At 51.2% G+C, this 24,610-nt stretch overlaps 1 protein-coding gene across 2 annotated transcripts in view; it reads right to left on the bottom strand.

Moving 5' to 3' along the window:
• Positions 1-24,610, bottom strand: part of BMP1 (bone morphogenetic protein 1) — a 48,145-nt gene that overhangs the window by 20,177 nt on the left and 3,358 nt on the right. For both annotated transcript variants that reach the window (XR_650457.2, XM_003902512.2), the window contains exons 2-9: positions 19,354-19,467; positions 16,431-16,601; positions 16,083-16,200; positions 15,596-15,774; positions 14,783-14,888; positions 12,911-13,035; positions 12,251-12,366; positions 284-386 (exon numbers count right to left, since the gene is read on the bottom strand). Coding sequence is in view for 1 of the 2 variants with exons in the window: in XM_003902512.2 (XP_003902561.2) it covers positions 284-386; positions 12,251-12,366; positions 12,911-13,035; positions 14,783-14,888; positions 15,596-15,774; positions 16,083-16,200; positions 16,431-16,601; positions 19,354-19,467 (1,032 nt within the window). In the remaining variant the exon portion in view is untranslated. The remainder of the gene's footprint in view (positions 1-283; positions 387-12,250; positions 12,367-12,910; positions 13,036-14,782; positions 14,889-15,595; positions 15,775-16,082; positions 16,201-16,430; positions 16,602-19,353; positions 19,468-24,610) is intronic.

The raw sequence follows: 24,610 nt of genomic DNA, 5'->3' as shown, positions 1-24,610 counted from the left end.
TCCGATGACTCCTTGCACCCACTGGGTGACAGCCGACTTCACAGGGAGGCCCAGAAGCCTGCATTGGGGACTCTGAAGTCCAGATCGAGGACAGCACTTGTCTAAAGTCACACAGCAAGTGAGCAACGCAGCTAGCTGGGACTAATGATGCCAGGACTCCTGGCTCCCACACGGGGGTCATCCCTGGCCAGTGTTGGGCCCTGGAGGGAGATGAAGAGTGTGATGAGGGTGGTTCAGAGAGGGAATCAGCATGGAGGGGGCAGGGGGTGGCTGGTGCTGTTACCTCGGAGGGGCGCCTTCCTCCAGAAGCCATCTCGGACCTCCACGTAGTCGTACCAGCACAGGCGGCTGCGGTACAGGTCCAGGGATGTGAAGTTCAGGATGATCTAGGGCAACAGGGGAGGAAGAGGGTTAAGCTGTCCTGAACATTGCACCGGCCCTCTGCCAGCCCCATGATGACCACCGCCTGCCTTACTCGAGGCAGTTCACCCTGGGTGAGAGCTAACGGGCTCCCGAAAGGAGCTGCTGGCACAGAACCGCCCCTCCTCCACAGTGGTCTGCGTATGGTCAGCTTTCTTCCCAGAAGGTCCAGGAGGAGGAGCAGCCATCACTTTGGGTAGAACCCCTGGCTCCAGCTCTCTTCATAATCAATTAGATAACACAATCCACAACACCTTCAAGAGGAACTGGTCTCCACAGCGGTAGGAAGGGCCAAGGGCTGCATGAGGATACTGAGGGGTCTGAAGTAGGGACGAAGGGTCCCAAGAGGAGAGGCAGGGGGAAAGAAGGGCTGAGTCACTAATCATCACTTTTTATTTTATTTTATTTTTTTTGAGTCAGGGTCTTGCTTTGTCACCCAGGCTGGAGTGCAATGGTACAATCACAGCTCACTGCAGCCTCCACCTCCCAGGCTCAAGCTATCCTCCCACCTGAGCCTCCCAAAGTGCTAGGATTACAGGAGTGCGTCACTGCACCCAGCCCCATCATTTATTGAGGGCTGATTCTGGGCAGGGGGATACACTAACTGCTGAGAGGACACCAGATCTGAATCTGTCCCTGTCCTCAAGGAGCTCCGGGCTTAGGGAGGGATGAGACATACGCATGAGAAAGCTCAGACCCCAGTCACAACAGCCTGGGTGTGAATCTTCACTCTGCATTTCCTGCTGTGAGTTATCAAGCAAACCACATAACCTCTGAGCCTCTGCTATGTCCTGCGTGCAATGGGGAAAACAGTCCCTACCCTGACATCACACTTCCAAGGCACAGGCACTGTCTGTCCTGAGCACCTCATTTCAGCCTCCGAGCTCAGGAAACGCTCGCTCGCTACTGGAGGAATGTTACACCTTGGTGAGTACCAATTCTCTTTAGCAGATGGGCATTTTAACAGGTAGAGAGTTTAATGGTTTCCCTCCATTTCCAGGGGGAAACCACTTCCTCGGTAGGTTCCAGAGTGGGCCCAAAGCCTGTCGGGTATTCAGAGTTCCAACAAGTAGGGATTCCAGGGATGTGTTCGCCGTGACCTGCGAGGCCAGTGCAGCGAACACTCGATGGTCTCAGGGCTCTCCCGCTCTGGGAGAGCTGGGTTCTCCACTAGAGAAGGGGACAGTCTGCCTCCCTTGTACCTTCTTGGAGAGTTAGAGGCAGAGTGGAGGCCAGGATGAGAAAGACTCCAAGGTGGGCACTGACAATTGCTGTCTGTAGCCAGGATCAACTGGCTAGTTGGGGAGGAGCTCCTGGCTCCCGGTCACTCTGGCATGGGCCCTATCAGAATACCTGGTGATTCCAATATCCGCCTAGAGGACCCTTCCCATTTCTTGGCCGCTCAGTTCTGTGACCTCCTCTCTCCACCTCTCTACACCTTCCCGACCACACACCAACACGTCACGCCGTGCAGGCCGGCTTCATCAAGAATTGTCTGCCCCTCTACAATCTCAGTTTCTAGGGCTTCACTCTCCATTCAGTTCCCAGTCTTTCCCTCAGTTCTCATCACTGCGACCTTCAAGCCACTGCACCCAGGGCAATGCCACTGCCGGTCACCCCCATCTATTCTCTCTCCTTACCCAGCTTAGCTCCACAGCCCATCCTTTTTCTTCTATTCTTTTTAAAAACTTCTTACATGATGGCCAGACGCGGTGGCTCACGCCTGTAATCCCAGCACTTTGGGAGGCGGAGGCGGGCAGATCACGAGGTCAAGAGATCGAGACCATCCTGGCTAACATGGTGAAACCCCGTCTCTACTAAAAATACAAAAAAATTAGCCGGGTGTGGCAGCGGGTGCCTGTAGTCCCAGCTACTCAGGAGGCTGAGGCAGGAGAATGGCATGAACCCGGGAGGTGGAGCTTGCAGTGAGCTGAGATCGCGCCATTGCACTCCAGCCTGGGAGACAGAGCGAGACTCCGCCTCAAAAAAAAAAAAAAAAAAAAACTTACATGAGTTTAACTATATTTATTTGGGGGGTCTCTTATTAATTGTGGTATTCTATGATATAATTGAGTCAGATCATGTTTTTGAAAAGTACACTATAGGCCGAGCGTGGTGGCTCACTCCTGTAATCCCAACACACTGGGAGGCCAAGGCAGATGAATCACTTGAAGTCAGGAGTTTAAGACCAGTCTGGCCAACATGGTGAAACCCCATCTCTACTAAAAATACAAAAAAATTAGCCAAGTGTGGTGGCATGCACCTGTAATCCTAGCTACTCGAGAGGCTGAGGCAGGAGAATCGCTTGAACCCAGGAGGCAGAGGTCGAAGTGAGCCTAGATCGTGCCGTTGCACTCCAGCCTGGGTGACAGAGTGAGACTCTGTCTCGAAAAAAATACAAAATAAAATAAAGCACACTATATATTACTCTTGGTTATTATTATCATCATCAAAAGTTATTGTTACTATGATAAGTCCTGGCATTTTGAAACTCTGAAGATGCAAGTCTGTTCTAGCTCCTGCGAGGGAGTAGATGGCGTCTCATTACCTAATCTTTTAACTTTTTAGAAAATGATCAAATGTGGACAAGGCATGGTAGCTCACACCTGTAACCGAGCATTTTGGGAGGCCGAGGCAAGGGGATTGCTTGAGTCCAGGAGTTTGAGACCAGCCTGGGCAACATAGTGAGACCCCATCTCTACAAAAATTAAAAAATTAGCCAGCTATGGTGGCATGTGTCTGTAGTTCCAGCTACTAGGAAGGCTGAAGTGGGAGGATCACCTGAGCCTAGGAGGCTGAGGCTCCAGTGAGCCAAGATTGTGCTGGCTCACTGAATGGAAATCTGATTTTATTTTATATATATATAAAAAATATGTATTATATAATATATAAGATATATAGTATATATGTATGTGTGTGTATGTGCGTATATATATCTATATATCTATATATATCCATCAATAGAGATCTGCAGGGGGCAACTGAATAATTAAATTGAGATAAATCAAGACAATGGCATTCTAAGCGGCCATAAAAATGGCTGAGTGCTGGCACGGAACGGCGGGCACAATTCATTGCTGAGTGCAAGGTATATTGCAAAAGACCATATACGTGTGCATACAATTCCTTTTTGTCTTGTATATATATACATACATATATACACATCCATGCTTACATGCATGTGTATACCTAGAAGGGTCTGGAAGGAGACACCAGAAAGTGTTCCCAGTGCTTAGTCACCTCTGAGGAGTGGGATCTAGAGGAGGGTCTAGAGGAGAAAATTCACTTGTTATTTTACGCATTTCTAGATTGTTCAAAAAGTTTGTTTACGGTGTGCATATGTTATTTGTATATCTAACAAACAACAAAAACAAAGGAGTTGCTGGATGGAAGAAGGGATGCAGAGGGCCGAGTGAGGGCGCTCTGGCTCCTGACTCACACCCTCCACCACTCCTCCACGTGGCCTCCCTGGGCTTGCCAAGCAGTTCTGCTCAGCAGCTGTGCTGAGGACAAGCGCCGCTTTCCTTCATCCTTAGAAGCAGCCTTGGCTGTGTCTGGGGAGGATGATGTCAAAGCTGCTGAGGAAGAAACCACGCCCAGCTGGCAGAACCCCAGAGGGCCCACCCGAGACCTCCAAAGAAGCAGGAGGAACCAGAGGTCACATCACTCAGGGGGAAGAAACCTGCGTTGGCCGAGAGAGGCATGCTACAGAGAGGCCCAGTGATGGCTATATTGAGACTGGATGTGTCAAATTAAGAGTTGTATTGGCTTCTGTCGTGTGGAAACAGCTGTGCTGTGGTGGCAGGGGCAATGCCCTTTGCCAGAGAAAACCTGGCCAGCCCCACCGCTTCCGGGCTGGTGACTTGGGCCTGTGGCTCGGCTTCCTTAAGCCTCAGTGTTTTTGTCTGAAATTGAGATGGGGCGGGGTGCGGTGGCTCATGCTTGTCATCCCAGCACTTTGGGTGGCTGAAGTGGAAGGATTGCTTGAGCCTGGGAGTTTGAGACCAGCCTGAGCAATATAGTGAGACCTCATCTCTACAAAAAAATTTAAAAACTTGCTGGGCATGATGGCACATGCCAGTGGTCCCAGCTACTCGGGAGGTGGAGGTGGGAGGATCACTTGAGCCGGGGAGGTCCAGGCTGGAATGAGCCATGATCACATGAGCCATGAACAGAGCAACTCTGTCTCAGAAAAAACAAAACAAAACAAAAAAACCCCCCAAACTGGAAATGATCATAATGGCTTCACTGGGGAGTTGGGAGGATTCAATATGGGGTGCAGAGTCTCCTGAATATAGGAAATACTCCTCAAGCTTGCTGCATGCTGGCAGGGGAGAAGTAATAGGACACCTCACTTCTGGCCACAGCGTGCCAGTTAAGCATCTTGCCCCTTGGTGACTCACTGTCCGGCTTCAATCTGACCTAGCTGCATGATCTTTAGGCCCATCAACCAGTTCCTCTGTGCCTCCATGTCCTTATTTATAAGAGGGTAATGACGATACGATCTGCCTCCCAGGACTTAGGGGAGTTCAATTCGTATATGTGTAAAATTTACAAGTGCCCAACGCAGAGTAAGCACTCAATAAATGTTAACTTTGCTAGTAGAATGAAGTTTGCTTAAGATTTTTTGGTATTTGGAATGGTTAAGACAAGAATCCTGGAATTAGAGAGAAATAGGGTTCCTGGGGAAGTGGACCAGGATTTCTTCATTTAAAAAGATTACGGGGCCGGGTGCGGTGGCTCAAGCCTGTAATCCCAGCACTTTGGGAGGCCAAGACGGGTGGATCACGAGGTCAGGAGATGGAGACCATCCTGGCTAACACGGTGAAACCCCGTCTCTACTAAAAAATACAAAAAACTAGCCAGGTAAGGTGGTGGGCGCCTGTAGTCCCAGCTACTCGGGAGGCTGAGGCAGGAGAATGGCGTAAACTCGGGAGGCGGAGCTTGCAGTGAGCTGAGATCCAGCCACTGCACTCCAGCCTGGGCAACAGAGCGAGACTCCATCTCAAAAAAAAAAAAAAAAAAGATTAGGGACTGGGCTGGGCGCGGTGCCTCACGCCTGTAACCCCAGCACTTTGAGAGGTCAAGGCAGGCAGATCACCTGAGGTCAGGAGTTTGAGACTAGCCTGGCCAACATGGCGAAACTCCATCTTTATTAAAAATATAAAAATTAGCCAGGTGTGGTGGCACGTGCCAGTAGTCCCAGTTACCCGGGAGGCTAAGGCACGAGAATCACTTGAACCCGAGATGCAGAGGTTGCAGTGAGCTGAGATCATACCACTGCACTCCAGCGTGGGCAACAGGGCAAGACTCTTGTCTCTAAAAAATACAATAAAATAATTAAATAAAATTAAAAGATTAGGAATATAGGAAAGATAGCAGCAGCTAACATTAGTTGGGTTCTCACTATGTGATAGGTACTACTCCAGGGACTTTATGTATAATAATTTGTTTAATCCTCATACCTTTATGAGGAGGAGATGGTTTTAAGAAGGGAATCATGGTCAGCAGATCAAACATGATAGCACCTCCCTTGTGGTAGGTACTATCGCCAGGCTCATTTTATAGTTTATAGATTACAGAGGCTTGCACCTGTAATCCCAGCACTTAGGGAGGCCGAGGCAGGTGGATCACCTGAGGTCAGGAGTTCGAGACCAGATTGGCCAACATGGTGAAACCCTGTCTCTACTAAAAATATAAAAATTAGCCAGGCATGGTGGCATGTGACTATAGTCCCAGGTACTCGGAAGGCTGAGACAGAAGAATTGCTTGAACCCAGAGGTTGGGGTTGCAGTAAGCCGAGATCACGCCACTGCACTCCAGTCTGGGCAACAGAGTGAGACTCCATCTCAAAAAGTATATATGTAGATAGATGGGGAAACAAAGGCACAGAGAGGTTAAGCAACTTCCCCAAGACCACACAGCCAGTACATGGCACAGCTGTGAGTCAAACTCAGGCACTCTGGCTCTTAAAGTTACACCCTCCACCAATCCTCCACATGGCTTCCCTGGGCCTGCCAAGCAATTCTGCTCAGCAACTGTGCTAAGGACAAGTGTCCATTTTCCCTTCATCCTCAGAGCCCCATACCCTTCAAGAAGCGGAACTTGGGTAGGATCCAGCACAGGCTTTGCAGAGAAGACAGGGATCCCTTTGGCCTGGCTGGGGATGTGGAAGTCAGGGAAGGCATTAAGAATTTGGGTTGGGCTGGGCATGGTGGCTCATGCCTATAATCCAAGCACTTTGGGAGGCCGAGATGGGTGGATCACCTGAGGTCAGGAGTTCGAGACCAGCCTGGCCAACATGGTGAAACCCTGTCTCTATTAAAAATACAAAAATTAGCCAGGCATGGTGGCACACACATGTAATCCCAGCTACTCGGGAGGCTGAGGCAGGAGAATTGCTTGAACCCAGGAGGCGGAGGTTACATTGAGCCGAGATCGTGCCATTGTACTCCAGCCTGGGGGACAAGAGCAAGACTTCGTCTCAAAAAAAAAAAAAGATGATGAAACCCCATCTCTACTCAAAATACAAAAATTAGCCAGGGGCAATGGCAGGTGCCTGTAATCCCAGTTACTAGGGAGACTGAGGCAGAAGAATTGCTTGAACCCGGGGGGCAGAGGTCGAGGTGAGCTGAGATCGTGCCACTGCACTCCAGCTTGGGCGACAGAGTGAGACTCAGTCTCAAAAAAAAAAGAATTTGGGTTGGACCTTGAAGAACAGGTAGCATATCAGGAGGCAGGGATGGGAATGAGGGTGGATACTGCCAGCTCTAAAAGTTCTTATCTTCTTGGCTCCTCTGCAAATGTTTGATCCGCTGACCATGATTCCCTTTTTTTTTTTTTTTCCTTTTTTGAGACTGAGTCTTACTCTCGCCCAGGCTGGAGTGCAGTGGCACGATCTCGGTTCACTGCAACTTCCATCTCCCGGGTTTGCACGAGCGATTCTCCTGCCTCAGCCTCCCGAGTAGCTGGGACTACAGGCATGCACCACCACGCCCAGCTAATTTTTGCATTTTTAGTAGAAACGGGGTTTCACCATGTTGGCCAGGCTGGTCTCAAACCCCTGACCTCAAGTGATCCACCCGTCTCGGCCTCCCAAAGTGCTGGGATTACAGGCGTGAGTCACCGTACCCAGCCGATTCCCTTCTTAAAACCGTCTTCTCCTCATAAAGGTTCTCCTCTGTTGCTGGGGAACCACTGTCAGTCCTCTCCGCACCAGCTGCTAATTACATGAGTGTAGACTCGGGGGATCTGAAAAGAAGGCTTTCCAGTTGACTCTTTTACTTTGACATACCCAAGACAGGCAAAATCAATTGTATATGGTAAGATTTACTTATCATTCACATTTCTGGCAATAAGCTGAGAATTGGGAGGCAAATGAAAAACAACTTCTCCACAGCCAAAATAGATGTCAAAGTCCATCCACTAAAGCAGGCGGCATTATTTCAGGTTTACCTTTGAAAGACCATAGACTTTGGAGTCAGAAAGTCCTGGAACCGAATGCCAATTTCACCACTACTACCTGTGTAAACTTGGGGAGATTTATTCAAGCGCTTGAAGCCTCCATTCTCTTGGCTGTACAGTAGGGATAACAGTACCTAGGTCGTAAAAGTGTTACAGGGAATAGCGAGGTCCTGCACGTAAGGTGCCTAATCCTTTGTGGTCCTGCATGTAAGGTGCCTAATGCTTTCTGTGGTACATAATCGTTAAACAATAGAGAGGCTGTTAGTATTCTACTACACCAGGCTCTGTAGGTCCTTTCAATGTTCATGTCCCCAGGGTGTCCCTTGGCTTCCCTTACAACTCTCCAATTTCATTCAGGACTGTGGCTAGTTTTTACTTCGGGTACTTCTACAACCACTCGTTGACTAATCTGGAATTTTTATACTTAGCCCTTTTCTCTTTCTGCAGCCCCAGGCAGGCTTCTGAAAAAAAGGACAGGAGTCCTCTGGGAATCGCCGTGGAAGCAGCACCAAGGCAGAGAGAGAGGCTTTGGGGGCAAGGCCATGTGTGTCCACTAGAGAGACTAGTGCCAGCCCAGGCCAGCCAGGAAGAACAGGGAAGGAAGCTGATCCTAGCCCAGATGCCATACCCCTGTCAACTGCATAAAACTCCCGGACAGGAAGGTAAGTAGCGTGCCACCTGACTCCGCTGCTCAGGGCCAGCGACTGTCTTGCGCGTCTGTACATTTCCAGTGGCTGGCCCAGGGCTGGGCACATAGTAGGCACACAGGTTTGCTGAAGAGCACTAAAGTCATTGTCGAAATGCAGCAGGGCTTTAGAACACATATAGTATCGCAATCACCGACTCTTGTGTCATAATCCAATTTTGTGTAATTTTGGAGAAGTTACTAAATTTTTCCAAGCCTGTTTTCTCATATCCAAAACAGGGATAATGTTAGCATCTGGCCCATAATGTTGCTGTGCGATAATGTTGGACATAACACACATAAAGAATTTAACATGGCCGGGTGTGGTGGCTCACGTCTGTAATCCCAGCACTTTGGGAGGCCGAGGTGGGCGAATCACCTGAGGCCAGGAGTTCGAGACCAGCCTGACCAACATGGAGAAACTCTGTCTCTACTAAAAATACAAAATTAGCTGGGTGTGGTGACACATGCCTGTAATCCCAGCTACTCAGGAGGCTGAGGAGGTTGCAGTGAGCTGAGATCGTGCCATTGCACTACAGCCTGGGCAACAAGAATGAAACTCTGTCTCAAATAATAATAATAATAATAATTTAGCACATAGTTGCTCAATCATATGTTCAGTCAGTTAGTTATTGCTATTATTATCAGTGGGTGAGATTTCCCAAGGCTGGAGTAATGGGAACCCTCTAGAGGGAAACAAAGGAAGCCAGGGCATAGCTGGTAGAAAACAGCAAAAAAGGAATGCAATTTGTTGTTGTTGTTTTGAGACAAGATCTTGCTCTGTTCCTCTGGCATGAGTGTAGTGGTATAATCATAACTCACTGCAGCTTTGAACTCCCAGGCTCAAACAATCCTCCCACCTCATCCTCCCGAGTAGCTGGAACTACCAGCACCCACCAGACACCCAGCTAATTTTTAAAATTTTTTGTAGAGATGGAGTTCCGCTATGTTAGCCAGGCTGGTCTCAAACCCCTAGCCTTAAGTGATCCTCCTGCCTCAGCTTCCCTAAGTGTTGGGATTACAGGCGTGGGCCATATACTGGCCAAAATTGCCATTTTTAAGAGAGATTCAGAACAAGGAAGAACGGGTTCACTTTTAAGGGAAGATGGTAGAATGTCAACCAAGAGCGAAGCCAGAATTACTCAACTCTCAATAAAAATCTGTCCTATGTAAGAATGATCTTCAAATTACAACAAATGAAAATAAGCATTGTTTGAAAAGGAAATAGAAGCTCAATAACACAGAAGGAGGAGAGCCCGTGAGCATCTCGCTACATTGATTTTTGTCTCCAAGCTCATCAATGACATCAGAGGAGACAGTCAAATGATTTGCAGATGTGATCAGCATGTGTAATCTGCAGGACTCAGAGTAAAAGCTTTCCCAGTCTTCAAAGGGGTGTGTGTACTGGAAGGAGAGTAAGGAGCGGATTCTGGGAATTGCAAACCACTGGACCAAACGTCAATCCCCAATGAAACAGATGCTCTGTGACCATTTAGAAAAGAAACACTTGATGACTAGGAGCCAATTTGGGTTCACTGGAAACAAGGCAGGTCGAACACATTTGTCTTCCTTTTTAAAGGGGTTTTATCAACTGGTGGAACAGTAGATTTAATTTGCTAACGTGTTGCATCTTACGTATTCAGCATTTATAAAACAATTCCTGGGCCAAGGATAGAAAGATGACCAAGGTATGGTCTCAGAAGGAGCGCACATCCTGGTCAACTGGTGGTCACCTGTGGCTGGATAGTCATGACTTTAAGTGGCATCATAACGGATGTAATAACTCTTCTCAAAGCCTAGATTAACAGATTAATGTCAATTTGGAGGGAAATCTTGGTTCTTCTTTGGTTTGTGTGCTGTTCTATGTTTTGATCAAAGGCCAGGATGCAGACCTAGAAGACATGCTTATCAAAGGAGCTCATGGCAGAGGTAAGAGGAGGGCTACCTGATGAATGGTGACTTTCTGATTCAAAATGATCTTGAGATGTCAAACTGAACAATGCAACCAATAATAGAATCAAATCCAGCTCAACGCTGCACTATGACATTAAGAATCGTGTCCCAATCAAGGAAAAGAAAGTCTTGTAGCTCATTCTTGGGAGCAATAAAAATATGAAGGACACAGAAGGTTTGGGGTTGGTGCAGAGGTCCAGACTCTGTGAAAAGACCGTGAATGGCTCTAAGGAGGGATGTGAGTAATCTCCCCACGTTACGAGGACTGACATGGGAAAGAGGGAGTGAATTATCCTAAATTGCTCTTGAGGAAAGTACTAGAGCAAGTAAGCAGCTTAAGGGAGAAGAAGAGATGTTGTAACATTAAGACCTGGCTACAGGCCAGGTGTGGTAGCTCACGCCTGTAAATCCAACATTTTGGAAGCCTGAGCCGGGAGGATCACTTAAGGTCAGGAGTTCAAGACCAGCCTGCGCAACATGGCGAAACCCTGTCTCAACCAAAAATAGAAAAAAAATTGGCCGGGCATGGTGGCGCACATCTGCAGTCCCAGCGACCCGAGAGGCTGAGGTGGGAGGATCGCTTGAGCCTGGGAGGCAGAGGTTGCAGTGAGCTGAGATCGCGCCACTGCACTCCAGCTTGGGTGATAGAGTAAGATTCCATCTCAAGAAAAAATAAAAAAAGAGCTGGCTAGAGAACAGAATGAATTATTCTGAAAAGTAGTGAGCCTCTCATCACCTTAGGTATTCAAACAGGGATAATCAACCATGCAGTGGGAAACCTGACCAGACAGGCTTGGGGGCCCTCCCCACACTCGGTGTCCACCCTGCTTGCCACCAATTAGTAATGAGTAGGGAAGGCTCCCTGAAGGAGGTCACATCCGAGCTAGACTGTGAAGATGGAGACAGCTCTGACCCGATCCCGTAGGGTGCCCGAAGCCAGCCCCATGTGGCAGTAAGTATGAGAGCTGGGCACTTCTCCACAAGGTAAGACAGAAGATGGAGCTGAGCTTTCTCTATGGATCAGAACTGATACAGCAGGTGACCGGTAGAGGAAGGAGAAATAGAGTGCCAGTGGAGAGCCAGGAACAAAAAATCAGGCCCACAGAGCAAAGACCGGAGGGTCCTGGCCTGAGCAAGAGGAAGGGTGGATGGGAAGGAGAGACCCACCAGGCAGCATCCTGCTGGAGACACTTCTATCATTCCTTAATCGTTCCCAGGACCAGAGCCTGTCAGAATTGGGAAGAGCCCTTCAGGAGCCCCTGGCCCAAGCCCTGATGAGATGGATGAGAGCTGAAGGTTAGGCTGAGCAGCTCATCCAAGGGAACCCAGACCTGAGAAGGGCTCCAATCCCACCTCAGTCCTTGTTAGCTGTGTGACCTTGGGCAAGTTACTTAACCACCCTGTGCCTCAGTTTCCTCATCTGTAAAATAAAGGTGGAGGTGACGTAGGAAAAGCACCCAAGAAGAACTAGATAATCAAAATAGACCTACATAGTAAGTGCTATCTGCAAATTAACACTAATTTACAATTATTGGGAGATGCCGGGGAAGGCGGTGAATGCCGGAAGCCCCTTCCCACAGCAGTGCCCCATCAGTGCTGTGGACTCAATGCATTTACGGTAACCAGGTAGGTCGCTGGTACTCATATTGATCCCCACCGTGGGGGAAGTCCCTGAGGTATGGGGACCCGCAGGGGAGGGGAAGGCTCAGAGGCCGAGCCCACACGTACCTTCTCCCCGGGTGTGACGGAGATGCGCCACACGCAGTGCATGTGAGCAGAGTAGCCGTTGGGGTATTCAGGGGAGGAGAAGTTGCCTGTGCTGTCTTGCAGGGTCTCTCCACAGGCTGTGAGGAAAGGAAATGACAGGGCAGGGCTGCAGGCGCCAAATCCCCCCACCTTCTGGCTCACCCACCCCTGAGCCCTGGCATCCTCTGAGGGAGGGGAGAATGCCCGAGGAGTGGGAGGGTGTCTGCAGCAGTCCTGTCCCTGTAAGATCCACCCCCTCTGCCTCACATACAGCACACGCCATCCTACCTCCCAGCCCAGCGCTGCCCTGTTTGTGAAGGCAATATGGGTTCCAGAGTTAAGGTCAAGCTCCCTTGGTGGGACTCCGTGCCACCACCTCCCTCTCCTAGGATTGCCCTGTTGTTCCCCACTTCTGCCCCTACAGACCCTCAGAAGGTGGCGGCTCAGCTTCTGACCACCACCTGAGCCTACACCCAGTGGCCTCCTTCACTTGGACACTGCCCCTCCTATGGGGTCCCCTCCCCCGCCACACCATTCTCTAAAACTTGCAGCCTAAGCCTTCTTGGTGGCACCAGGCACCTGGCCTCTGCCTCCCTCAGGCCCTGCCCTCCACGCCTTCACCCATCCCTTCTCTGCCCTGACCTGGGCACTTGTAAAGCTTGCGGGCTTGGGCAATGTCCCCCTTGCTGAGCCGTGTCCTTTGGCCAATGGGAGGTTTCACCCCGTTCACCTCATACTTGGGGACAATGGTATCCAGGAAGATGCCCCTGAAGAAGAGGGAGAGAAGGAAGGGTGAGCGTCTTGTGGACAGTGGGCAGGAGTGGGTGGCATGCCCATCCGTACCCACAAGTCGCGACCCTGCTGGAGCTCAGACATTCCTCAGCAGGGTCAGGGCCGGGTGGAGACGTCTCACCCTGTCATTACACTGCCCACTGACCAGCAGCCACCCTGCTCCGTGGCAGCCACGCCACAGGAGTCGGGGGAGCCCCAGGAACACTTTGGGAGGTCAGGGATGCAGGTCCAGGGTGCCCTGAGACCCACTGGTGCCCCCAGTTCAGGCTGGCCACGACTCCCAGCCCCAGGAAAGCTACAGGCCCCTAGAGGGTCATCTTTCCAACCCCACTGGGCCCCTGCTTCTGCAGCCCCTCATGCTGCTCCAGCCCTAACTAAACTTCTCCCAGGACTCCCTAGGCCAGCTACTCACCCTGCTGGCACAGGCTGCATCTAAATGCACCTGGAACAAGGCCAAAGGCAGATTCCACTGCAGCCAGACCAAGCCCCGGGGACAGCCCCACCAGCTCCCCATCTATCAGTGTCTCCTGTACCCCCCATTCCTCCCTTCTGAATCCTGGGTGTTTGCACTGGGAGGAGCAGAGTGAAGGGAAGGCAGGCAGCCCTCCACCTCCCCAGGGCCCCTGACTCACACCCAGCTGGGTGGATCACAGCAGGGGGTGCGGTGGGATGCGGTGGGAAATGTAAGGCCGGGTCTGTGGGTGTGGGGGGGCAGAATGACCTCACCACCCCTCCTTGGTCTCTGTTCCTGCAGGTCTGCAGGCAGGAAAAGTGGATCGGGTAGAAGCACTGAGAAGAGGGGGCAGGGCCACTGTCTGGGACACAGACAGAGGATGAGCAAAGCACCAGGCCTGGGAATGGCCAGGCCAGGAAGGAGTGTGAGGAGGAGGGAGGCGCCGTTTCCCACACTCTGCTAAGGAGAAGCTTGGGGGAGGGGAGGCTGGGCCACCACCTTCGAGGGTTCTAGTTGTGGCTTCTGGGGACCTGGGCATCGGATAAGGAGGATGTGCTTTGGAGTTGGGCATGGGGGTTAGTCCAGGGCAGGGGCCTGGCTTCATGCAAACTGACCAATTACAAAAAAAAAAGCAGACTAATTAAAAAGGAATGGCTGGGCATGGTGGTTCATGCCTGTAATCTCAGCATTTTGGGAAGCCGAGGTGGGAGGATTGCTTGCGCCCAGGAGTTCGAGACCAGCCTGGGCAATATAGTGAGACCCCATCTCTCAAAAAAAGTCATGGTGGCGTGCACCTGTCATCCTAGCTACTTAGGAGGCTGAGATGGGACAATTGCTTGAGCCTAGGAGTTTGAGGTGCAGTGAGCCATGACTGTGCCACTGCACTCCAGCCTAGGTGACAGAGCAAGACCCTGTCTCAAACAAAAACAAAAACAAACAAATGGCCCACAAATAAAAGCTCAGCACCCTTTGGGCTGATAGTTTGGGGCTACCCCACACTGCTTGGCTTGCACAGTGGTTGGGTTCAGCCTCCTCCGCCAGGTGCCCTGGGTGCACACAGTGGTAAGGCCCTGCCACAGCCCCACCCATGGAAGAGGACAGGAGGGCAGGCAGCATCCGTGGACCCTCTGCTTGGAGGCCACAGTCCCCCGGAGGGCCACTCTTTTCCTGGGTCACTGCCCCAGAAGTGGGAGGCAGAAGGAGAATGGCCTACAGAGGGCAGGGTGGGGCTGCCCCAGCAGAGGCCCAGCCCTGACCCCATCTCCTACCTGGAGAACGTGTTCCGAGCATAATGCATGATGCTGTCAAAGTCATAGGTCTCCCCCAGGGACTCCACCTCCTGAGGCTCCATCTTCAGGAAGTTATACTCCTGCCCTGAGAAGATCAGGAAAAGGGTGTGTGGGGAGGGAGGGAGTGGGTCTGCCTGGGATGCAACGCTCCCTTTCCAGGGCAGGAATGGGGTCCTTCCTGTATCTGAGAGGGCCCCCCTACCTGAGGGTTCGGGGAGCAGCCAAGGGGAGCCTGGGGAGTGGGGAGGGTCTCAGGAAGAGTCCTATCCAGCAGAGGGCCTAGTGAATGGAGGACTCAAGGGAACATGGAAAGAAAGCACCCATTTCTAGAGCCGCAGCTGAGAAGGAAGCAGTGAAGAGTGGAGAATGCCTGGGAGAGAGGGAGGAGGTGGGAAGGGAGGGACAGAGATATCGAGAAAATGAGAGAAAAGCCCTCAGAGGTCAGACCAGGCAGAGGACAGAAAGTGGGCAAAGGTGGGGAGAAAGGCCTGAGCAGTCCCCAGGACGGGCCCACTACGCCCATGCCCCACCCTAGAGGCTGCCCGGGCTACCGCTGTCCAGGACCAGGACCCGGCCCAGCCCCCCAGAGGAGCTCCACAACGGATGCAGGTCCTTGATCTGCCACGGAAATGCCTCAAAGGCAAGGGCCGGCTCAACCCAGGCTGAGGGTAGCGCTGAGGGCCCAGGCGATGACGGCTGGCAGGAGCGGCTCCTACTGCCCCCAGGGTCCCTGGAGGTGGGGGTTGGGGCAGGAGCCGCCCACCAAGGCCGCACCGAGGGGCAGGTACCTACCTGGCTGGATGTTCTCACGAACGATGGAAACGTGGCGGTCCCGGTCTGGCCGAGTGTGTTCGTGCCAGAAGCCGACGACGTGGCCCAGCTCGTGGACCACGATGCCGAACTTGTCACAGTTCTTGCCGATGGAGATGGCCTGGGGGCCCCCGCCGCGGCGACCCACGTAGGAGCAGCACCTGGAGGGCGGGGCCAGCTCAGGGGGGCGGTCCCGAGCTGGGGGAGTGCATCCACTCAGGGGCGGGGCCAGGCTGCCGGGGGTAGGGGGGGAGGGGAGCGGAGGGGAGGTGGGCCCTGAGCGCCGAGTGCCCAGGCTGTGTGCTGGAGGTCACAGCCACACAAGGGGCAGTTCCTGGGGAGATGCCCCATAGCAGGAGGGGACGAAGGGACCCAGGGCTGTGCCCAGCTGGGGGCAGTGGCAGTGCCCAGGGAAGAACCTGGGTTGGGGCAACGGCGGAAGGTGTAGTGCCTAGGGCTTCCTGCTCACCCGCAAGGTCGATAGGTGAACACAATATAGCTGTCCTCGTCCGTGCGCTCCAGGAAGGTGACACAGGTATGCTTCTCCCAGTGCCTCATGGCCTGCCGGAAGACTGCCCTCTGGCTACCTGCCAGGAGGAAGGAAGACAGGTTGCCAAGGTGTCCAGGCGGTCCCACCCCCTACCCACCCCCTACCCACCATAGAAGAGTCACAGCCATTCTGAGAGCAGACTGCCCAGAAAGGAAAGTGTGGGCACTCGGGCTGCAGATGGCACCCACGCCTCCGTGCCTGGCAGGGCTGCCCCAAGGCCAGGGCCAAAAGCTGGCTGCACCCTGGGCCCCACAATAGCACGCTCACCAGTGAAGTTTCCCCCAATGACAAAGGGGATGACCCCATCGGGCCACACACGTTCTGGTCGGGACGTTGCCGCCCGTCGGCTACGGGATCTGCCTCTCCATCTCCCACAGGCTCCCCTCTGAGGCTGCCCGTTGGTGCTCTGGCAGCTGGGGTTAGAAGTGTTTCCTGGAACTGAAAGAGGAAGGCATGGTGGCTAGTGAGTGGAGAGGAAGACCAGGAAAACAAAAGCATAGTCAAACCTCATTTTTCATGGATTCTATGCTTGCAAATTTGCCTACTGGCTAAAATTTATTCGCAGCCCCCAAAATCAATACTTTCAGGGCTTTCACGGTCATTTGTGGACATTTGCTGAGCAGTGAAAAATTTCAGTCACCCAACATGCATGTTCCTAGCTGAGGTCGAACAATTCAACGCTCCGCCTTCTGCTTTCGGCTCCCATCGTGTAAACAAGGGTCCTTTTTGAGGTCTAGTTAAAGTGCCCTGTTTTTTGCGGTTTTGTGCGCTTTGTTGAGGGTTTTGCTGTTTAAAACAGCCTCTGAGCATAATGCTGAAGGGCTCTCTGCTGTTCCCAAGGGCAAGAAGGCTGTGATGTGCCTTACAGAGAACATACATGTGCTAGGTAAGCTTCTTTGAGGCATGAGTTAGAGTGCTGTTGGTGGTGAGTTCGATGTTAATGAATTAGCTCCATATTAAGCAAGGTGTCTTTATAAAGAAACACTCATAAAACAAGGTGATGCATTGATCAGTTGACAAAAATGTTGTGACCAGAGGCTTGAAGGAACCTGACCCGGTGTTTTCCCTAGGAGCAATGGGTATTTGCTAGTGTTTTCAGTGACTGTACAGAGTAACTATAAAGTTATTCTGTAACTTCCACAAACAGTGAGAATTGACAATAAGCATAAAAGAGAACAAAGGTGCACTCATTTTCTAGGAATTGTGAGGATCTGAGATTAGGAAAATATCCCTTCTCATCGAATAAACCTTGACATTTGTGGAACATTCAGAACTCTATGCCTTCTTTTGGTTTCCCAAATTCATGTTTGCATTTGACATAGGAGCTCTAAGGCATGTGGACAAGTGTCATATTATATTTGGCACATGAGGAAACTAAAGCCAAAGCTTTGCCCAAAGTCACCTGGTAGGTTAGCAGGGGACCCCTCCATGCAGCTTTCCCTTGTGCCATACCTACTAGTCCCCACTAAGGTCACATGAGCCTTACTTGTTAGCAGGCCACGAGGTCACCCTCCAATGCCACCTACCCTTATTCCATAAGGTACCACATCAGGATCTTCCCTCAAGCTGGACAGGAAAACTTCAGGCACACTACAGTGTTCCAAGAGCAGGCCCTCAATAAGAATCCCTGCCCTTGGCCGGGCGCGGTGGCTCAAGCCTGTAATCCCAGCACTTTGGGAGGCCGAGACGGGCGGATCACGAGGTCAGGAGATCGAGACCATCCTGGCTAACACGGTGAAACCCCGTCTCTACTAAAAAATACAAAAAAAAAAACTAGCCGGGCGAAGTGGCGGTTGCCTGTAGTCCCAGCTACTCGGGAGGCTGAGGCAGGAGAATGGCGTGAACCCGAGAGGAGGAGCTTGCAGTGAGCTGAGATCTGGCCACTGCACTCCAGCCTGGGTGACAGAGCGAGACTCCGTCTCAAAAAAAAAAAAAAAAAAAAAAGAATCCCTGCCCTTTGGCGTGGTGGCTCACGCCTATAATCCCAGCACTTTGGGAGGCCAGGGAGGACGGATCACTTGAGGCCAGGAGTTCGAGACCAGCTTGGCCAACACCGTGAAATCCCATGTCAACTAAAAATATAAAAAATTGGCCAGGCGTGGTGTTGCATGCCTGTGGTCCCAGTTACTTGGGAGGCTGAGGCACGAGAATTACTTGAACTCAGGAGGCAGAGGTTGCAGTGAGCCAAAATGGTGCCACTGCATTCCAGCCTAGGTAACAGAGGGAGACCCTGTCTCAAAAAAAAAAAAAAAAAAAAAAAAAAAGAGAGAACAAAAGAAAAAAGAATCCCTGCCCCTGCCCTTTGGGAAGGGGAGGGCTATTTGTGTGCTCTCAGGACCATGTCTCAAACATCAGCGTTGGCAGTGAGGAGCTTTCACCCTTCTACAGAGCAGTGAGGGGCTGGAGAGAACAGACACAGCCCAGCCCCTCATCCCTCCCATTCCCGCATCCATGCACAAGTACCACATGAATTTTTAGGAGTTTGGACCACAATCAAGGATAAGAAGAAAGCATCCCTGACCTTAAAGAGCTTTGAGTCCAGGTAGGGAGACATAGGAGCAAATGCTTTCAATATGGTGTGATAAGTGACAGGGTAACAGTGTGAGCACAGACAAGGGAGAAGACAGGGAAAATGGAGGGATAGTCATGTTTGGGGGGCAACTGGGAAAGATGAATAGGAGAAGCTCCTGAGATGGGCCTCAGAGGATGCACAGAAACTTGCAAAGTGGGAACAGGAGAGCCCAGGAGGGATTGCAGTGTTGGGCAGAGTGTCAAGATCTGGAGTGAGAAAGCTCGGGTTCCAGTCCCAGCTCTGCCACTCACTAGCTGTGTGATCCTGGGCCGGTCACTTTACCTCTGTGAGTCTTAGTTTCTGGACCTGTCAAACAGGAGTTGTCCTGACACCGCCTTTAAAGGTGGTTGGGGACAGTCAGGCTAGACAATACTTTTGAAAGTGGTTTGTAAACTGTAAGCAGAAAGAATGTCAGTTCTTAGTTGTTGGGGATGTCTGTATTTACCACTCCTTTGGGGAAGGGATGAAGATATCCCGAGGGAAGACAGGCCCATGTGCTGGGGTCAAGCTCATGGCCTCTGTCCTGGGAGGGCCTGGCTGGGAACAGGGAGAGTCCTTGTTTCCCTAAGACTGGAATTCATTTCTAGGACACAGAGGGCCCTTTGGCACCCGACTTACCTGCACCTTTGATGGAGGACTTACGAGCGGTGTGCTGTCTAAGATCCGCAGCCTGCTGTACCTGGAAGGCCCTCAGGTCCTCTTCGTCCAGGGCAATGTCCCCAAGAAAGGCAGCTAAAGAGAAAAGAAGAAGCCAGGGCTGAGTTAATACCCCTTCCCAGCCCTGGGTGCGACGTGCTTCTAGCCCCACCCCTGTGGGCACCAGTCCCCAACCTCCACAGCAACTGTGATCCTCAAATGCCATCTGAACAAGAAGGAGAAGGGCAGTTAGGGATCAGTTTATAGAATTTCTTGGGAAGCTCATGCTTACTTTTCAGTTAAAATCCCAATAAAGCTGATGCTCAGTCCCTACAAGGCTGTTAGCTCATCATTCTTTGGGGAGTGTGGGGCACATAGGGCCTCACCACTGTGCCCACCTAATTTTTAAAAATTAGCAGGATCTTGCTATGTTGCCCAGGCTGGTCTCAAAATCCTGGCTTCAAGTGATGCTCCAGCCTCCTCAGCCTCTCCAGTGGCTGGGAATACAGGTGTGAGCCACAGAGCCATCATTCTTCAGCAAATACTTAGTTAACATACTACTGTGGTCGAGACAATACCCTAGTCATTAGCAAGACAGAAGAGGCCCCTGCTCCTGCGGAGCTAACCTTCGATAATATGCAAGTAAATAAATACTGACCTAGGGTCTTCTAGATAGCAATGGGAGCTATGAAGAAAATAAAACAGGATGTGCTGAGCATGTGGTGTTCACTCAGCAAATGCTGTTTCAGTTTAACCAAGGTTGGGGTGTCTATGAAATAAAATAAGCCAGGTGCAGTGGCTCACACCTGTAATCCCAACACTTTGCGGGGGTCGAGGTGGGCGGATCATTTAAACTCAGGAGTTCAGGATCAGCCTGGGCAACATGGTGAAACCCTGTGTCTATAAAAAATACAAGAATTAGCCAGGCATGGTGATGTGATGCATGCCTGTAGTTCCAGCTACTCACTCTGGAGGCTAAGGCAGGCGGATCAATTGAGCCCGGGAGGTCAAGGCTGCAGTGAGCTGAGATGATGCCACTGCAATCCAGCCTGGGCAACAGAGTGAGACCCTGTCTCAAAAAAAAAAAAAGGAAATAAAATTGCACCAATTTTCATTAGAACAGATAAGCATCTTTGGGAAACGAAGATACCTTCCGGGAGCTTCCCAGCTAGGAGAAAAAAGTTTAATAGTTCTCAAGTAATTCCTATTCCAAGTCTTAGGCTGCTCAAGCAGAAAGGCCAGAGGGGAAGAGAGCCTCCCTAAAGGGCCATTCCGATTCCAGTATGTGGAGCTGAGGAGGGATTTTTCCAGAGACCCGGCTGAACTGTCTGTCTCCCTTTTGAGAAGTCTGTAGAAAAGGAAGCAGAGGCCATAGAACTGGCCGCTTTGGAAGGCGCTCATATGGGAGCTGCAGGCTGAGCTGAGCTGGGCTGGGGGAGGCGGGAGGCTGGGCTAGAGGTGGGACCCACAGCGGCTTTCCTGCAGCTCCACCCACGGCAACATCTGCTTCTCATCCAGGCAGAGCGCTATACAGGCCTGGCGGTCGCATTACACAAATTGTTTTAACCTTGAGGACTTCTACACAGGTTTTTCCTCCCCAGTTGGCCTCACTGGTGAACACACACACACACTGACTTCATCACATACAGAATCAGACACCCAAGGTTAGTGTTCCTACGGACACATGGTGGCATCCACACCCTTGCCATCCAGTGCAGAGCCATCAAAGCCAGAGACACACATCCTTGCATACGAAAGCAGCGCCCAGCACTGCACTTTCAGGTGGGAGACACTCCAGGATGTTCAAATGAATGAATTGCTACGCTGATATTCTTCTGGCTTGCAAGTACATGCCCAGAGACACACCCTCACTTAGACAGGATCAACAGAATGTGGGAGTGACTGTGGCAGTCATCGAGGCCAAACTTCCATTTTATAGATGAGAAAACTGAGGTCCCAAAAGCAACAACTTAACTGAACCTACACTGCTAGTCACTGGAAAACTGGATGTATAACTCAGGCCTCCCCATTTCCAGTCCAGCGACCACTGAACTCTCTAGAACCCCTATTGCAAATACATACACACAAAAATAGATACTCAGACAGACACATCCACAACAAAATACACACACAGTCACAGTTTTTAAAAAACACACATGCACAAGCTTCAACACACACAAACCAGCTGCAAGCTCTGAACTCATTAAGCCAATAATAGTCGTGATAATGACACCTTATGTAAATGTCTGTTGAAATTTTTGTTGTGCTTTCCAATTGGGAAAGTACTTTCCCATTAATTAATTTAATCCTGGCCTGCCGACAACATGCCCAGTAAGCCACACTCCACACCATGCTCTTGCGGAGGAGTGCCCCATTAGAAACTCTCAGAGAGAGATAACCTAAGTGGCTAGGCTCCAGCCCCGCTCCCTGACTTTAGACATCAGAACACTTGAGCCTATGAAGGGCAATGACTCACTCAAGGTCACCAGCCAGTAAGTGGCCCCAAATCTCTTCCAACCCATGAGAAAGCTACTTCTTACTTAAATCGCCATCCTTGGCAGGTGGCCTTGGCTCAACAACTGATGGGACAGCAACAGAAGATGCTTCCCAGGTGACATGCAAGAGTGGCCTTAGCAAGGACATGGGATGGGAGGTACACTCCAAGGAAGAAGCAGCAGGTTCATACTCACCATTCACATAGATGTGGATGTGCCACACGAATGCCTCCACACTTAGACTTGTGGATATCTTTCTTTCTCTTTTTATTTCTTTTTTCTTTTCTTTTCTTTTCTTTTTTTTTTTTTTTGAGATGAAGTCTCACTCTGTTGCCCAGGCTGGAGTGCAGTGGCGCAATCTCAGCTCACTACAACCTCTGCCTCCCGGGTTCAAGCAATTCTCCTGTCTCATCCTCGCCCAGTTAACTTTTGTATTGTTTTTTTTAGTAGAAACGGGGTTTCACCTTGTTGGTCAGGCTGGTCTTGAACTCCTGACCACAGGTGATCCTTCTGCTTCGGCCTCCCAAAGTGCTGGGATTACAGGTATGAGCCACCATGCCCGGATGCACGTGTTTTACCTTTCACAGACATTGTACCTGCAGGCTCCCACACCCAAACCCACAGGCATCATCGCATACAGGTGTGTCTGGACATTTAGACTCACCTTTGGACACAGAGCAAAGGGCAAGGTCTTTGGAGTCAGACAGACCTGTCTTGGAATCCCAGGTTGGCTACTATTAGCTGACAAGCCATGTAAACTCTTCTAAGGCTCAGTGTTCTCCTAGATAACAGAATCTGTCTCCTAGGATTACTACACGAAATAAGACATATACATGTACCCCTTAGCATAGAGCGTGCAGCACGGTAAGCACCGCCCACTACTTTAATATTATCCCAACACAACCTGTAAGCTCAAAGTCAGCTCTAGACCTCCTCCGGGAATGATGTCTAACCCACACTCTCTGCCCCCACCCCTCCTTGAGTGAAACCCCAGTGCAGAGGCCACAGAACTGTGCTGGCCTGCGGGTCCAGGGCCAGTGTAGAACCAGGGCAGAGCAAATGTAAGGCAGGGCAGGGCATGGCCCTGGCTGCTGAGCTCCAGGGGTGAGGATGTCATGGCTGAAGAATGCGTGGGAACCGAGTGGGGGTGGGGAGAGAGGAGATGGACAGGAGAGCCTTAGGGGCAGGAGCTGGGCCTTGGGGCACTGTGCTTTTGGGCTCCCCTCTGGGGAAGCAAGGGAATCTGGATGCTAAGGAGTCTAGGAGGTCTCTCCTTACTCAGAGGAAGCCCTGGGGTCACGGTCAGGGTAGTAGTTATTTTCGACACAAGATAAAAATTTTTTGTGTTGTTTTCTGGCTGTAAACCTGCCAGGAGCACCGTGGCTGAGCCCATCTGTGTGCCTGGGCCTGGGAAGAATCTCACTCTTCCAGGTCAACCTCTGGACTCCACTGTCTCCTTGCCCAGGGCATAGCAAGGCATCCCCTCCTTGGGAAATGGGGAGAGGAAGCTGGCTGGTGTAATGAGCCCCAAGGCTATATGTGCAAGACTGACGCATGTCCTGTGGTACAAATGCAAGCTTCTAGCTGGGGGATGACACACACAAACCCCTGCAAACATGTGGATGGACTTCATCACATGTGAACACTTCTGCAGAGGTGCACGTTTGCACCCATGCCTCCATGTACTCAGGAAGACCCATGCCCACACGGGTGAACATGCTTGCCCACAAGGCAGCGACATACCCACGCATGTGCACAAACACACACTCAACCGCTTCCCCATGCAGGATCTTGTGTTTTTAAACACACAAATAACTGCAGGCATGCACCGTGTTTCATGGGCCACACTCCCCAAAGGACAAGGGTGCACTTAGAAATAGACAGGGATGCACTAGTGTGAGACAAAGAGAGCGAGGGACGGGAGAGAGAGAGATTAGCTGACTCCCTTGGATCTCCTTAGGAGGTTCTTAGTGTCCTGAGAACTGGTGCTTCTACTCCCCCCACCCCAATATCTTCTCCCCAGATCTCTAGAGAAACTAGATTTTTTTTTTTTTTTTTTTTTTTTTTTGACAGAGTCTTGCTTTGTCACCCAAGCGAGAGTAGTGGCGCAATCATAGCTCACTGCAGTCTCCAGCTCCTGGACTCAGCCTTGAACTCTCAAGCTCAAACTCCTCCCACTTAAGCCTCCCAAGTAGCTGGGACTACGGGTGCATGACACCACCCCCAGCTAATTTTTTAAGTTTTTTGTAGAGATGGGTGTCTTGCTGTGTTGCCCAGGCTAGTCTTAAACTCTTGGCTTCAAGTGATCCTCCCGCTTTGGCCTCCCAAAGGCATAAGCCACTGTGCCCAGCCTATAATTCTTAAGAATCCCTTCTTCCTGGGAAATCCCTGGGCCCCGCCCACCCCATCTAGGGCCCAGGGAGAGTATAAGTTTTTTCCTCCCTGCTTGGGGCACTGAAATAAGAAGGTGACTCAGGGGCAGGGGCCTGGGTGGGTGGGGTGACTCAGCTGTCTAGAGGGGGAGTGTGGTCTGGTGACAGGAGAGATTACTTCTAGACCTCAGAGGGTATACCCTAATCCTCTGTGGCTCTCTCATGTCCAAACCTGGCCCAGGCGGCCCCTGGGTGGGGATGGGGATGTGGGCTGGTGAGAGCTGCCCCCTCCCGCTCCTGCAGACTCTGGGCTGCCAGATGAGGTTGAGGTGGCAGCAGGGGCCTCACTGGCCCATTTTAACACTGGCACAG

This window comes from Papio anubis, chromosome 8, assembly GCF_008728515.1.
Source record: "Papio anubis isolate 15944 chromosome 8, Panubis1.0, whole genome shotgun sequence".
Classification (NCBI taxonomy): Eukaryota; Metazoa; Chordata; class Mammalia; order Primates; family Cercopithecidae; genus Papio; species Papio anubis.
The sequence above is the reverse complement of the archived record's forward strand: the minus strand, read 5'-3'. Positions and strand labels throughout refer to the sequence as shown.